At 36.0% G+C, this 15608-nt stretch overlaps 1 protein-coding gene across 4 annotated transcripts in view; it reads left to right on the top strand.

Annotated features, from left to right (window-relative positions):
• The window catches only part of RERG (RAS like estrogen regulated growth inhibitor), a 129982-nt gene that overhangs the window by 14255 nt on the left and 100119 nt on the right, over positions 1 to 15608 (top strand). For 3 of the 4 annotated variants that reach the window (XM_055280563.2, XM_055280561.2, XM_055280565.2), the window contains exon 2: positions 2121 to 2295. In XM_055280563.2, the coding sequence (XP_055136538.1) occupies positions 2235 to 2295 (61 nt within the window). In that variant the 5' untranslated portion in view covers positions 2121 to 2234. Of the gene's footprint in view, positions 1 to 2120; positions 2296 to 15608 lie in introns of those variants that run through there. The other variant, XM_055280564.2, reaches the window with a different exon arrangement.

Here is a 15608-nt window from a genome sequence, read left to right on the forward strand (position 1 = left end):
GCTCCAGACACTTGCATGTTCAATGTTTCAAAGAAATACTTGCCAGAACCTCTTCTCATTTATAATTTAAATAGTTAATATATCTCCATATATTATGTTTCTGTGATGAAGCACTGAACCTTAAAAACATAGGGGCCTTTTCTTAATGAATGCATCTAAAGTGACAAATAAGGAAATCTTTTTATCTTTAGCCAAAAATATGGGACTGGACAAATTGCAGATGTTTAAGCTTCTGGTTTTTGTTATTAATGATTACTTAGACACTTTTTCATTATTGAGGATGAAGTAAACAATAGCTAATGTTAATGTTGATTTTTCCTTCCTTCAGGGGAAGCTCTGGCACGTTGAAAATCAGCAAATACAAAACCTTATTGGGTACAGGATGACAGCTTAAATACTTAAGGAAGAAAACAATTACAAGTTAATGTCTTTGTAGAAATACTTTTTCAGAAGGATTTTCACTTTTTAATTTCTCTCTCTTAAGAAGCTGTTTGTAAAAATTTATAGATGAAAAAAGTCTGGCAGGAACATTTAACACATTTAGATAACATATTTGTGTTTAAAACATCTTTACAGACTTGAAAACAGAATGAATTATGAAGACTGATGTGATTAAGTTTAACACGGGTAAAAGTGCAGTGTTGTATTTAGGTTTAAGCCATTGATTGCAAAAGTTCAGAATGAGGGTGTCTGCAGTCCGTGTAAAAGATGTGAGGCTTAATGTGATTGGCTGTGCTACAGTACAACTATGGTGTGCAGATTAACGATAGTGAAAATCTCAGGGAATTTACACCGGGTCAGTTTGTCAGGTCATATCTCAAAGTGGAATGCAGTGGACACCACGTTTTTAGAGTGATTAAGATGTTGAGGAGGCAATGCACATGATGAAAAAGGGAGTGAAGGTCAAAAAAACATAAATGAGAGTGTACATTCTGGGAAGAACAAGTGGACAGGCTGGGCCTCATGTTCCTAGAAAAAAGAAGCCTAGGATGGAACAAAGGGTCCCGCTAGATGCTAGGATCCTTGAACAGTTCTGAGTGAAAGAAAAAGTTGACTTGTTTTGAGTTATTTCATAGAGAAAAACCAGGACAGATGAGTAGAAGCCACAGGGAGACAGTTTAGAGCTGAATATTAGAAAGACCGTTCCTCCTAATTGGAGAAATGAAGCAGCTTTCAGAAGTAGTGAGCCCACCTTTCATACCTGGAAGTGGTAAGTCAGGCATGGAATATGGAATTATTGTTATGTCCTAAGGAAAGATTCTTGCTGGAAGAATGGCTAGAAGATTTCTTCAGATGACCCGCACTCCAGCCCCTACCACCACCAAAGCTCTTTCCAAATTTACGTTTCCATGATCCTAAGAATCTAGATGTCATTCCTAAAGCACCAAACTAAATAAGATGTGCTTACTTTGTACATAAATGTTATTTCCCAAGTTTTAAGACAGCACTATAAACTAATTTACTTGAAGTCATCATAGAAAAGGAATAATAACTTGGAGCATGGCATTTATCATTTGTGTACCAGGGCATTGTGCCCAGCAAAATGTATGTAATCTACATATTATATATTGATTCCTAGAACATGTGTATCTGTATCTGTTACATGACTTCATCATGTGATCAAGTGTGAAATGAGAAAAAAATTAACTTTGAGATGCAAAATTGAATTGTGTTGCATTGGAGTTGACTAATATGAATGTGTATTATTCAACCCAAAGAGATATGAAGAGGCCTAAATGTGACTGTCTCCATTGCACCATTGCATGTGTTTGTATACTGAATGTTTACAGATAGATGGTAAATGTGTGTATTCACTTTTACTTTCAGTTACTACCAAGAATCAATAACTTCATTAAAAAATTTCTTGAGGAAGTACTTTAGAAATGCTATTGTGTGTGATAATGCATGTTTTAGTACCAACCAGATCCAAATCCAAGTCCTGAATCTACCATTTATTAGTTAAATCATTTACAGTAAGTTACCATAGACTTCTCACAGGATAGTGGTAAAGATCAAACCAGAAAATGTTGATAAAGTGAATGGTGGCTGGCATATAGTAGATGCTTAATATTAATTCATTTTCCAGTCACTTATGAATTCCCAAATTTCTTTTGTTTAAGGATTGTGGACTCTTCCAAGATTTACAATGATATGGTGAATCCAAAGACTGGAACCAAGAAGATTTTCTCAGTGCTTTAGTTTTAACAACAGTAAATTGTCTACCAACACCCATCATGGCTAAAAGTGCGGAGGTCAAACTGGCAATATTTGGGAGAGCAGGCGTGGGCAAGTCAGGTAAGACTTTCGTTGTGGTTGGTATAGTGTGTGTGTGTAGGTGAGTGTGTTTCTTTATTACTGTTTCTTGGAATTGGGCAGGTGAGTAGTTGGTATTCCTCCTATTTTCATTTCTTACTCTTTTAGATAAAATCTCTACATCTAGAACTTTTATTTTGTGTAATCGACTGTTACATATCCTTTTGCTTATTTATGTTGAAGTAGCTTTGCTGATAACACACAAGATAATGGATGTATCAGAGGTCTTGGCATTCTGATTTTTAACAACCTCCAAAGAAATCAGATCATGGAAATTAAAAAATATATATTTGTTCTTTATGTATGAGATTTTGAGGGACTGATTTGACATCTCATTCATTTTGATATTCTCGCAAACAGTCCAGTGTCAAGCATGTGTTAGATGCTTTAAAAATGCTTAAGTGAATCTAGCTTTATCAGAAACAGAATTGCATTATTACCCAACACTCGAAAATCCTGAGAGGATTCCTGAAATTTTAGGAGTGCATGCTCTCAAGCAAGATAGCTATTGCGAATGCCTCTGCAGTGAATTTGAATTAGCAAGTTCTGGCTAACATCAGTAATTCAGAGACTTTGTTCCCTATCTGAGAAATCGCTAGCAGACCTTTAAGATTAAGGGTGAAATGGTGGAAGTGAAAATTGTACCTAATATCTAATTTGAAAAATATATCTTCGATCTTATAATTAAAGAATTCCAAAGTCAACGTTGCTGAAATATTAGGGCAGCATGACCTTTCAGGGTAACCTCTTGGCTTAGTCTCTTATTGGAGGAAGGAACCATAATTAACTGTACACAGAGCTTTTGGTTCTCAGGAAAGGACTCAAACAGATATCTGATAGGTGCGTGTTTGTAGAGGGAAACCTGTTTGGAAATAAACCGTATAATCCAATACACTAGATAATCCACAAAATCTTAGACGAATACACATAATCGCTTTTTAATTCTGTGACCAACCTTTCTTTTCTAACCTGCTGTCTGGTTTAATTTCAGCAGTAATCTTCCCTCTTCTAAGTCTTTGTCTCTCGTTTTTCTTTTAATTTTCTCAAGAGTACTCTTCCCTGCTACCACCCTTTTCTTCTGTTTGGTTTGCTCTTGCCTCTGGCAGAAACCACACAAGGAAAATAGATAGTTGGCAAGGCTAAGAAACTGCCAGCCTTTACAAGATTGAAGATAGTTAAACTCCTCCCTGTTAATCTCCTCAGTGTTTCCTAATGGCGTGAGAATCTAATTTCTGTTGCTGGTGGAAGGACCTGGAGAATGAGGAAATGATTCCTGTGAGTGGAGGATGGCGGGAAGGGAGTGTGGGAGAAGATGTGCACAGCCAGCAAGAGCTTGTCTAACTCCTTGTGAGTACAGGGTCCAGGCTTGAGGCTGACCATTTATTCCTTCATTCCAGACTTTCAAAGGCAATAAGGGAAGGAGATTTTTAAAAACCTTGTATCATTTGTTAAAATAACCTACATGCGATTTAAGAAGTCAAACATAAAAATGAAAACCCAGCTCAGAGAACCACGTAGCTGTGCGTGCGTCCATCCGTTTCCCATCTTCCTGATCTCAGAGCAAGCTGGGTGTCTCCTCCTCTCAAGGCTCACGCATCAGCCGGAGCTGGGATGCCTGTTTTCATCGCCTTTCCCCACAATGTTTCAATTATTCCTCTCATTCTCACCTGACCATTTTTCCTTACGCATGTCTTTGTCCACTGCTTCATCTTTTTCTTTTCTTCAAGCTTATTGAATATGGGTTCTTCCCTTACTGTCTTATCTTTTTTTTTACTCTCCCATTTATTGCTTAAAACATAGCCATCTTCCGTTATAACCATGCTACTGAAACTGCTTTTGCTAAGGTCACTACCAAACAATAACCAACACATCTAATGATCATTTTCCAGTTCTGATCTTCTTAGACTTCTTTCTATCATCACACAGCTGCTTATTCTTTCTTGAAATTCCTTCCTTCCCAGGCTCCCATGACATCACACTCTTTGGCTTTGCTGCTGTCTCTCCATTGCTCCTAACTAGCTGTCTTCGTGGGTTTGCTCTTCATCTGCGCACTTCTCAAAGTTGAAGCTTCCAGGGTTCTATATATCATCCTCTTGCGTCCTTACTCCATATACTGCCCCTAGAAGTGTTACTCACACCCAGAGCTGAAGATAACACCTGCACAGAGAGATCAAATTTTGCTGACCTTAATTTTATTTTATGTAAAATGCACAGGTTGAAATTGCTCACTAAGTTTCTTTCCAACTCTAACATTCAAATCTTCTTTGGACTGTTTTCTCGATTTGCCTTGAATACATTCCACCATTTGTGTTTATTTTCATTTAGGTGAAAATGACAATGACAGGCTACATACCTTTAACAATTGCCTTTTTGTCTGTCATCTATAAACAGACAGTGTTTTCCTATGTCAACATTAAATTATTTTTCTGAGACCTGTAACTGCACCTTACATTTTAAAAGTAGCACTCGTTTGATGCATGGGTGACAATTGTGAAACCTTTTTCCATAGTTCAGTGAAAACGACCACAAACTACTTCATATCTACCAATTTTATTTTAAGACGCTGGGTCTCCCTCTGTCACTCAGGCTGGAGTGCAGTGGCATGATCATAGCTCGCTGCAGCCTCCAACTCCTGGGCTCAAGAGATGCTCCCACCTCAATCTCCCCAGTAACTAGGACTACAAGTGTGTGCTACCATGCCTGGCTCACATGCAACAGTTTTGAAAATACACTGCAACAATATTGAATTTATGTTTATTTTGATTCTTTGGCTAGTTGATGTCTCTGCCTCATCACTGTATCACACATTTATCTTTCTACTGCAGAGACTTTATCAGTCTTATAGGTAATTTTTGCTTGTTTAAGTCTGCAAGAAATTATACCTGCTGGAATGTAATTCAGTAGCTCCTCACTGAATTGTTTCAGAGGCTTCAAGTCTTGCTTGTCCCCTCTACTTTCCCCACACTTAATACCAGTAGGAACTGGGGGTAAATAAGACCATATTGCCCATTTGCTAACGAGTGGTTGTATAGCTTGGAGTTAAGAGTGTGAGCTTTTGTTAGCCCTGTGAACTTGGCAACTTTGGCAAGTTACTTAACCTGTCAATTTCTTCAACTATGAAGAACGTATAATAGCACCTCAGTTGTTACTAGGATTGAATGAGTTGTTACATGCAAGTGTTCCTGGCACATTGCAAATGCACAAAATTAGCTTATATTATTATAATTTGTGAAGGTATGCTTTTTTAATTTGTAAGTTCTGCAGTGAAAAGATACAATTAAAGATATACTTGCATTCAAGTGAGTATTTTGGTTTTCACTAAGTCAGACAGCTTATAAGGTAAAAACTCCGTATCCCTGCTCAGCATACCCTGAACACACACACACATACACACATACTTTCTCTGTTTTTCTCTTTCTTGAACCTAAAATCTGGTTAATGTCCATTATAGCTTGACCACAGATGATCGTAACAATACTTTGTATGGCTTATATTTAATCTTTTAAAAAGCCAGAAATATGTTGGTGTCACCAATAAATTAATGGCTTATATTTAATCTTTTAAAAAGCCAGAAATATGTTGGTGTCACCAATAAATTAACACCTTTAAATTTGAAAGTGCTTCTGGTGTGTGGCAGATGGCTTCCTAAGCCCAGGTGATAGATAGGCCTTCTATATTTTAAACAGAATTTAACATTCACCAGAACTTTTTCATTGACAGTTTGACCATAGACATGTCAGCAGATGCAAACATTTAATAATGTGCTAATTACTAAGGAGCACTGATAAAAGATGTGAAGGATGCGTGTATGTGCGCGCACATGTGTGTAATATGTAAGTGCTTACATGGTCTGCTGTACTGAGGGAATTCTTGTTCCTTCTAAGTTTATCTTGCAGTTCTATCTTCAAGTGAGCTTGCTGACATAGGGATAGTACGGTGAACTCTGTGGGGACGCTGCAAAGTGTAGGGTCATGATTTCCCAGCCCTTTCTATCTTTTCTTGCCCCAGCCAGGTAAACATTTACTTTCATTGGCTAAGGGTGAAGCATTAATAATGTGGCGTGCAAGGCACAGATTTCCTTACTTGTGTGCATCAGCCTATATTTTGACAAGCTCCAAGTAATTAAAGTGATAAGACTTGCCAATAAGCCTAGAATGCACACATTTTTATTTAAATGCTTCTTGTAGTCATATTATTCAGATTTGTAGTAAGTGTGGGAGGGGGCTGATAGAGAAACAACTGAAATTGTAAATTTAGTTTCACAGTTGACATTCTCATTTTAGAACCGAAATATTGTGTGCCACAGCTAACTATATTGCTTGAAAGGGCTAGTCTTAAAGTTAATTGAGTAATGCTATCCTGTAATTCAAAAGCCAATTGGTGCACTCAGCCATGAAGGCTTAAGTTCATAGACTCAGAATGCCAGGCTATAAACTGGGAACCAAACACAAACAAGCTTGTGATATTTTTTTCTGTGGCACAAATAGAAGTGATTTTTCATCCCATTTTTTGTTCTTTTTCTTGTCTGCTTTTTTCTCTGTCAATTATAAAAAAGTTTTTAAGAGCTTTTTTCATCTTATTTTTAAGTGGGACAAGGACTATTCTAATTTTAAATGTGACTTTTAAGATAACCATCAAAACCCGCTTTAAAGTATATGTATACTTCAGGCTGAGATATATTTATGAGATCTTATATATATATTATAAAATATATAAATATAAAATATATATAAAATAAAAAACAGAAACCTTAGTCGTGTCTTGGGTAGGTAAGTTTTCTTATGCTATAGAACTACCTTTTGTGTTTTAGAACTTCTTCTCTACTTAAGTAGCTATATACCAATTTTCCCGCTTCTTCAGACTAAATGGCATAGTATGATGCTTTTGAACATCATTTTCAAAGTACTTTTAATAGGAGAAAGAAAGATCTAGGGCGTTTGGGATATGTAAGCATCTCATAATCATGTAAGCATTTTGCATGTTTTGTAGTTATAGAAAATGTGTGCAAAACTTACTATTAATCTCTAATATATCTATGTTTCTTTAAACATAAAAACAATCTTCCCTAAAACTCAGTGACTAAAATGGACTTTTCAGGAAGATATAACAAGTTTATTCGTGGCTCTAATATCACATAGGTTTCAGGTCCACTTGAGGACCACAGATATAAGAAGTAGCCTCGGCTGTGCATACCACATGAATGTGAGCACTGACAACAGCCCTGTATCTCAGTTTTCACCTCCTTGAGGACCCAACTAGCCATTAAACTTTTGGAGCATTATTTTCTAAGATTCTAAATATTTTTCACCATCACTCAAGGTTTTTTGTTTTATTTTTAGTTGACAAAGAGTAACTGTAAATATTTATGGGGTGTAATTTGATGTTTTGATACATATATGCATTATGGAATGATCAAACCAGGCTAATTAGCATATCCATCCCCTCAAGTGTCATTTCTTTGTAGTTAGAATATTTAAAATCCTCTCTGTTAGCAATTTTGAAGTGTACAATACATTATTATGAACTATAGTCACCATGCTGTGCAATAGATCACCAGAACTTCCTCCTGTGTAACTGAAACTTTGTACCCTATGACCAATGCCTCTGTTTTGCCCATTGATACCCCTGCCAGTGACGTTAACCACCGTTCCACTGTTTGTGTCTATAAGTCTGAGTTTTTTAGATTCCACATATCAGTGAGATCATATGGTATTTGTCTCTCTGGGCCAGACTTATTTCACTTAGCATCATCTCCTCTATGTTCATCCATGTGGTTGGAAATTATAGAATTTTCTGCCTTTTTAAGACTGAATAGCATTCCATAGTGTGTGTGTGTGTGTGTGTGTGTGTATAAAATGACATTCTAAAATCCATTTATCCATTGATGGGCATTAAGTTGTTTTCAGGTCTTGGCTATTGTGAAAAATTCTGCAGTGAACATGGGAGTGTAGACATAAGATAATATAATCTTTGTGGTAAATTTGCTAAAAACATTAATCAAAGTAAGAAGAGGGGCAGATTATGCTTCCCTCTGCCCCTGTGGATGCAGAGCTTGCATGGCCCCTTAACACATGTGTGTATGTAAAGAAGCTTTTCCTAGTTAGTTTATGAAATTGAAGGATTACTAGAAATCCTATTAATTTCTTGTGTAGTTGGTGGTTAGAGGAATAATTGGTTTTTAAAGAATTGGACCAAAGGGAGGGAGGTGGTTTTGAGACAAATTTGGGTGTGGTTAGAAGAAAGGAACCTTTCTGTTGTCCTAAAATATAGTGCTCTGGTTACCTGTGGCTTTACAGCGTTTGTATCTTCCTTTACCTGCAAAGACATAAAAGTAAAAGGAGGCAAACAGCCTAGATGAGTCCATTGTGATTTGTTTTTTCTACCCCAAGACCAATGAAACCATGTTTTCAAATTGCAGGTGTATGCCTATGTATATGTATAAAAGGCAGACCTCTGTGTAATTTATAAGTCATTGCTGACCTTTCTTGTATGGCCAGGAAGGAAAAAGAGAAATGGTGCTTCAGAGGACATAGGAAAATAAAAGTAAACAAAAAACTAGAAAAAAAAATGAAAATTAATTGTTATTGGTAGGTGGCTAAGTACTTTGCAGGTTGACAATGACCATTTCTTAGTTAAGGTTTTTCTCTTAAGAAAAATATAATTAGGGGGGAGACAATACTGGAAAACAAAACAAAAGAAAATCAAGAATTATTTTTCAAAGCCAAGAGGACATATCTCTGTTCTTGCTATTTTATTGGAATACATTATTAAAGTTCAATTGTCCTGTATTTTAAACTAATGGCTAATTTATTCATTGAAATGTTTCTGTAGTTAAATACCAGCTATCCATTAATTCCATTTTGATCTTGACTTGTTTTCTTGGCAACTTGAAAAGACTAACTTTAAGTGGAGGAAAGAAAATTTTAAATCATCCTTGTAATTCCCCTTTTTATTCCTGGTATTTCTCCAACTTATGGGTTTGGGGAAATCAGCCAGATTTTCAAGGTGGTACTGGCCTTGAAGCCAAAATTCCAGTGCAAATGCATGTCTGTTGCTACAGCTGCTTTTGAAAATTGATGTGGTTTCAGAAAAACAGCCATAATTTCTTCCATCCCATGAAAAATGAGTTCCTATATTGTAAAGGCAGGGCAGTCTGAAATAGATAATTTCAGCATGAATAAACAAATATATAAAGTTTATCCATACATATGAGAGATACATGTGAGAGAGAGATCCTTAGCGAGATCACTCAGCTTGTTGGTGCTAGAGCCAAGTCTAGCATTCCAGTCTATGACTCAATGCAAGGCTCTTGCAACTTTGCTATCAAAGGTTTTCATTTTGTATCATTCAGTTATTTTCCACATCTTCTCAGATATTTTATATTAGAAAATGAAATGTTCATTAGAATTCTATCATACAAACTTTGTAAAGCCTGATGGATTTTGTTTTTATAAGAAATTCACAGTAACCAATAAATAACCAATGCATGGCAAAGCCCTCTGGGAATACCAGGTGTGTTCTCAACCAAAATAGCCAAAATTCTCAGCAACTTTTATATAAAAGAGCATTCTCCTGTAATGCAGTATTCTATTTCTTGCAGCCTTGGATCAAGTGTTAAAAAAAAAAAAAACTGATGAATCATCTTTTGCTAAAGAATATGTTTCTCATTGTTATGTAAATAGCCTACATTACACTGTGTCCTGTCCTTATGATCTAATAGTAAAGAAGCACACAATTGACTGTAAAGATTGGGATTAAAACCTCATTTTAATTTCATCCTTATCTCCTTTTATTCATCTGCCCAATGATGGATTCATTTGTTCTTTTTCAATTTTTACAGAATGCAGGTAGGATAAAATGAAATTATGGCATTGGAGGTACTTTGAAAAATTACAAGTCTGATACAAATGCGGGCTTAACACTAAGGTTCTGTTATTATTGATCTGCATCCATTTTTTTCCCCTTATGTTCCTTAACATTTGTCTTTGGAGAAGCAGCATGGTGAATTCTCTGTCTGTTCGCTACTGAAGGCCAGATGAATACACTCAGTCCAGCAGTTGGCTGTTTGTGTTCCTCCATGGACTGCCTAGTGGGGAGGAATGTGACAGCATATCCAGAGGTTGTAGTTTCAATGCCTTAGGAATTTTTGGTTTCAAATATGTCACATGAAGAGACATTGAGTTGATTTTTTTTTTAAGTATCAGTATGTAAAGTGGGCAGTCAAAAAGGAGAGGAGGGTTTAGGACAATAACTTAGACTTATGCCTTATCGGAGAAGGAAACATGGTGTGCTTATATAATGTTTTAATAATCAAATCTTATCGTTATAAAAATTAAAGCTTTAAAACCTTTTAATATTTTTGATAGATTTCTCAATTAACATGTATATACATGTATGTATATATGTGTATATTTATATATTTCCCTACAATCTTAAAATATATTTTTATTCATTCATTCAGTTGTTCATTCATCAAGTATCTGTTGAGCACCAATTTTGTGTTCTAGAAGAGCTGGTCTGGTTCCCCTGCATATCGTACAGGATCCATGTACCTTCCAAAAAGGCAAAGCAGTATCTGTTTCTGTTCATTATACCTCTAGAGCTCCACACAGTATTTGACACATACTAGGACTTAATAAATAGATGAAAAATTTGAATTAGACTATGTTGTCTAGTTTGCCACACATGCTTTAAAATTATATCAAGGGTCATATATTTTAAATAGTCTCCTTATTATCACCAAAGTGGTTTTCTTGCCTGAACTTGACTGTCTCCAGTGACAGGAATGCAACATGACCGGAAGTAGATCATTCTTGCACATCCACCTTTGCACAACTGTATCAGTCAGGGCTCCCCAGGGAAACACAACCAATAGAATACACACATACTCACATTCATTCATTCATTTAAAGGAATTGTCTCCTTTGATTGCGGCAGCTGGCAAGACTGAAATCTGTAAGGTTGGCAGGGTGGAAACTCAGGCAGGAGATAATGTTGCAATGTTAAGGCAGGATTTCTTCTGCTCTAGGAAACCTCAGTTTTTTCACTTAAGGCCGTCCAAGAATTGGATGAGGCCCACCTATATTATCAGGGGTAGTCTCCTTTACTATTACCAGTCTACTGATATTAACTACCTCGACAAAACCCTTACATTAGTGTTTGATTGAATCAATAGATACTATAGCCCAGCCAAATTCACACATAAAATTATCCCAACAGTTCTTCCTGTTTGTTGCTTTTCCTTCTTTGGAACCAAAGCTTTTTCTGTAGCTTCTAGGCATTGACTTTAACTTTATCCCCTCTGTGTCACGTAGAGCATGATAAATCCCTCTCCTTATGACAGCCCTTCACAAAATTGAATATAGCCAGCATGCCTTGACTCATGCCTGAGTCTCTTCTTCTATAGTCTAGCTACAAAAAGTCTCTTGGTTTACCCCCATGAGGTCATAGCATCATCCTCTCTCTTTTGCTCTACAATGCACTCCATGAAATGTGGACCTGGAGTCGAAGAGACATTTCAGATGTGGTGTACGCAGAACAGATCAGAGCACAACTGTGATTTTGCTTCTAGATCCTTTGCTTCTGCTGAGGCATCCTAAGGTCACTGTTGGTTTCAGGATGAGAGACAACATGATGTTGGCTCATGGGGAGTTTATTGCAAACGGAGACTGTTGTTTTGTTTTTTTTTTTAATGTATGCCATTGCTGAGCTAAACCCTCCCAAATCTGTACCTGAGCAATGTGTGTATGTTTAACCCAGGTATAGATGTTTATTTCCATCCTCTTAAGTATTATTTGATTAGATTTAATCAATTCTCCTGGTGCATCGGGAGCCTTTTGGATCCAGCATGTCTCTTATCCCTCTCCACTTTCTATCATCTGGAAATGTTTGTTTTGGAACTAATGGACCCTTGTGGCACTTTCATTGAATCACAGAATTTTCCACTTTGGTATTATTTAGTTCATTGAAACGATGAGAAATTCCAGTGAAATTATGTCACTTTTTGGGTAACTTACAACTGGTTAACAAAAACATAGGTCTTTGGTTCTTGGTGTAGGCACATTAACACCGTATCACATTACTTCTGTGGTCAGTAAATAACTTCTGTTTAGGAGATTTGCCATAACAAAGGTGAGCTGGGGTGAAGCCTCACAGTTATAATGTCCTGCTTAATATTGTATTTTATGTCTCTTGTTTCTCTCTCCCATGCTTTTCTTAGGAATCAAGACACATTGCTACAGAAAGTGCCTAACAGTGATCAACCATTATTGGCCCAAATATCTATCCTATGCAGAAACTCATTTCCCAGTCATTTATTCCAAGATATGTATGAATACTTTTGTACTAAAATGGCTGAATTTATGTGATTTAGCACTGCTGCTGCAAACCAGAGCTGAATTTGGCAATATATTTTTTTATTGGGTTATAGCAGTTGGTATCAAACTTTACCATGCCTCGGGATCACCAGCAGAGCTTGTTAAAATGTATGTTTCAGGACCCCACCTCCACAGGTTCTGATTCAGTAGGTCTGCACTGAGGCCAGAGAATTTGTATTTCTAACAAGTTCTTCAGTGATGCTGATGCTGCTAGTCTAGGGCCCACATTTTGGGAATCATTGTGTTAAGTTTGCTGAGTACTCAATTTCCATTTGAGGTGTGTGTTTTCAGCTTCAGAAAAGCATATAGCTTTTTGTGAGCTGCGGATTCAGTGCATTGAGTGCCAGGCCCTGTTGGGTGTACTGACACTATAGTAATAAAACAAAGAGCTCTCTGCCTTCATGGAGTTAACATTCTAGTGAGAATAGACTAAGTGAGTAAAAAAAAAAATTCTGTGGGCCAGAGCACATGTGAAGCTTTCCTGTGGTTCCTTAAAACTAGAACTTTTTGTTTACATCATAGAAGGGTGAATTTTGTTTAAAAAATAAAATGTAAGCCTCAACAATTGTGACAGGATGAACTTTGATTTTAAGATGATACTTTGTGCTATTTGATAATAGTGGGAATGGATTGAGCTAGATTGCATGGTAAGTGTTTGGGGATTAAACATATAGTCTATGACCCTGTTACAAATTTTCTGCTGATGGAAACTAAGTAGACGTATAGGAGTTGAACCCGTAACCTTGAGTTTATTGACACCTCACTCCATGTAGTTAAGTCTTAGATAAAACCAAATTAAAGTCAGATCGTTTTTCTTTCCCCAGTATTTGGAAAAATGATTTTAAATTGCTCTTTGACAGTGGCATTTATAAAACTTATGCAGTGGTAGATAGAAAGAACAGCCGTGTTCAGGAAAGTTCCTAAGTTTCCACTGTTATAGGTACAAAGATAATGTCTTTTCCTCAATGATGCATTTCCTGTTTTTTAAATCTTTTAAAAAGTTCTTTCTTGTTTTGTGCCATTGGACAGTAATTTAAGAGGTGAAGTCAAAAAGAAAAGTACAAATAAAAAATTGTGACTATTTGTCTGAAAAGTAATTGAGTTATTTTTGCACTAAGAACCCCATAAATTACAACTGAATCTAACAACTGAGCCAGCTTCCTAGTCATTTGGCAACACATGTTGAGTTTGATGGTTTAAAGGAAGACTCAACCACACATGGTAGTATGAATAATAGTAATGTGTTCCAAAGCCTGGGACTTTCTTTTCCATTCAAATATTTCATATCTTGAATCTACTTCTTAGCAGTGCTCCAAAAGAGGTAAAATCAGGAACACAGTACATTTGAATCTTCAGGTCCCAAAATTTAACCCACGATTTCTTATGTCTCCCACTTATCAGTTTACAAATATTTCTGAAAATCCTACTGTGTTCCTAATTCTTCCACCCTTTCTTCAGTCCTCCCTCTATAAGCCCAATAAAATGCTAATATTTGTGGGAGAAGTCCAAAGAACTATGTAAATTTTTTCTTGTCCTCAGGGACCATAGTGTTTTCCTGAGCATGTATAACTTATAATTCAAAATCAGCCAGTAATAGTATGTGTTTAGCGGAATAAATGATTTTTACAATTTTTATATTGAAATAATATTAATTATACAGAGTTGCAAAAATAATAGAGAATTCCTGTGTACCCTACACCTAATTCCCCTCAATGATGATATCTTACATGACCACAATGCATTAGCAAAACAAGGAAATTGATGTAGATACACAATTAAGCTACAGATCCTAGAATTATTGCTTTTTAACTCAATTCAGGCCCAAGGCCTGTTTGAAAATACAACTAGGGAAGGATAGAGAAGGAGAGACTTTAAGAAATGATAGGGCTCATCATGAGTTTTTAAAAAGTGAAATTTGGTAAGCTATTTATTATCAGAAATGTACATCTGGTGTTATGTGCAATTTAGCTATTTAAATTGTATGTAACAAAGTTTTAGCCATTTTGTTCAGGCCATAAATGCTATAGGAGTCAAGGGAAGAGCAGAAATCAGTGAGAAATACTTGAGGAGGCCTTTAGGGAGGGAGTAAGTTTGAAATACTGTAAGTTCAGTGGGATTTTTATGGTAAGGAGTGGAAAAGCTTTTCCTCTTATTTATTATATTTCAAAATTGTATTATCTTCATAGCAATTCACACGTTATTAATGTTGGAATTAGAGGGAGAAAAAGACCAGTGTCATGAAGCTTTTCCTCTTTTTTCTAGGGGTTTTACAGTCCCAGGTTGTATATTTAAGTCTTTAATCCATTTTAGTTGATTTTTGTGTATGGTATAAGATAGAGGTCCAGTTTCATTCTTTTGCACATGAATACTGAATATTTTCTCAACATCATTTGTTGCAGAGACTATCCTTTTTATATTGTGTATTCTTGGTGTCTTTGTTGAAGATCAGTTGACCATATGTGTGGGTTTATTTCTGGGCTCTCTATTCTGTTCTGTTGGTCTATGTGCCTGTTTTTATGCCAATATGATACTGTTTTGATTACTATAGCGTTGTAATATAGTTTGAAATCAGGAAATGTAATGCCTCCAAGTTTGTTCTTACTTGAAATTGAGTTGGGTATTCTGGGTCTTTTATTGTTCCATATAAACTTTAGAACTGTGTTTTCTATTTCTGTAAGAAATAGAAACTTGTATTTTGGTGGGAATAGCAGTGAATATGTAGGTTTCTTTGTGTAGGATGAACATTTTTACATTATAAATCTTCCAATTCATTAACACAAAATATCTTTCTATTTATTTGTATCTTCTTTAATGTCTTTCATCAATGTATTATAGTTCTCAATTTATAAGTCTTCAACTCCTTGGTTAAGTTTTTAAGTTTTTCCCAAGTTTTTTATTCTTTTTGATACTGTTGTAAAT

This window comes from Symphalangus syndactylus, chromosome 5, assembly GCF_028878055.3.
Source record: "Symphalangus syndactylus isolate Jambi chromosome 5, NHGRI_mSymSyn1-v2.1_pri, whole genome shotgun sequence".
Lineage (NCBI taxonomy): Eukaryota > Metazoa > Chordata > Mammalia > Primates > Hylobatidae > Symphalangus > Symphalangus syndactylus.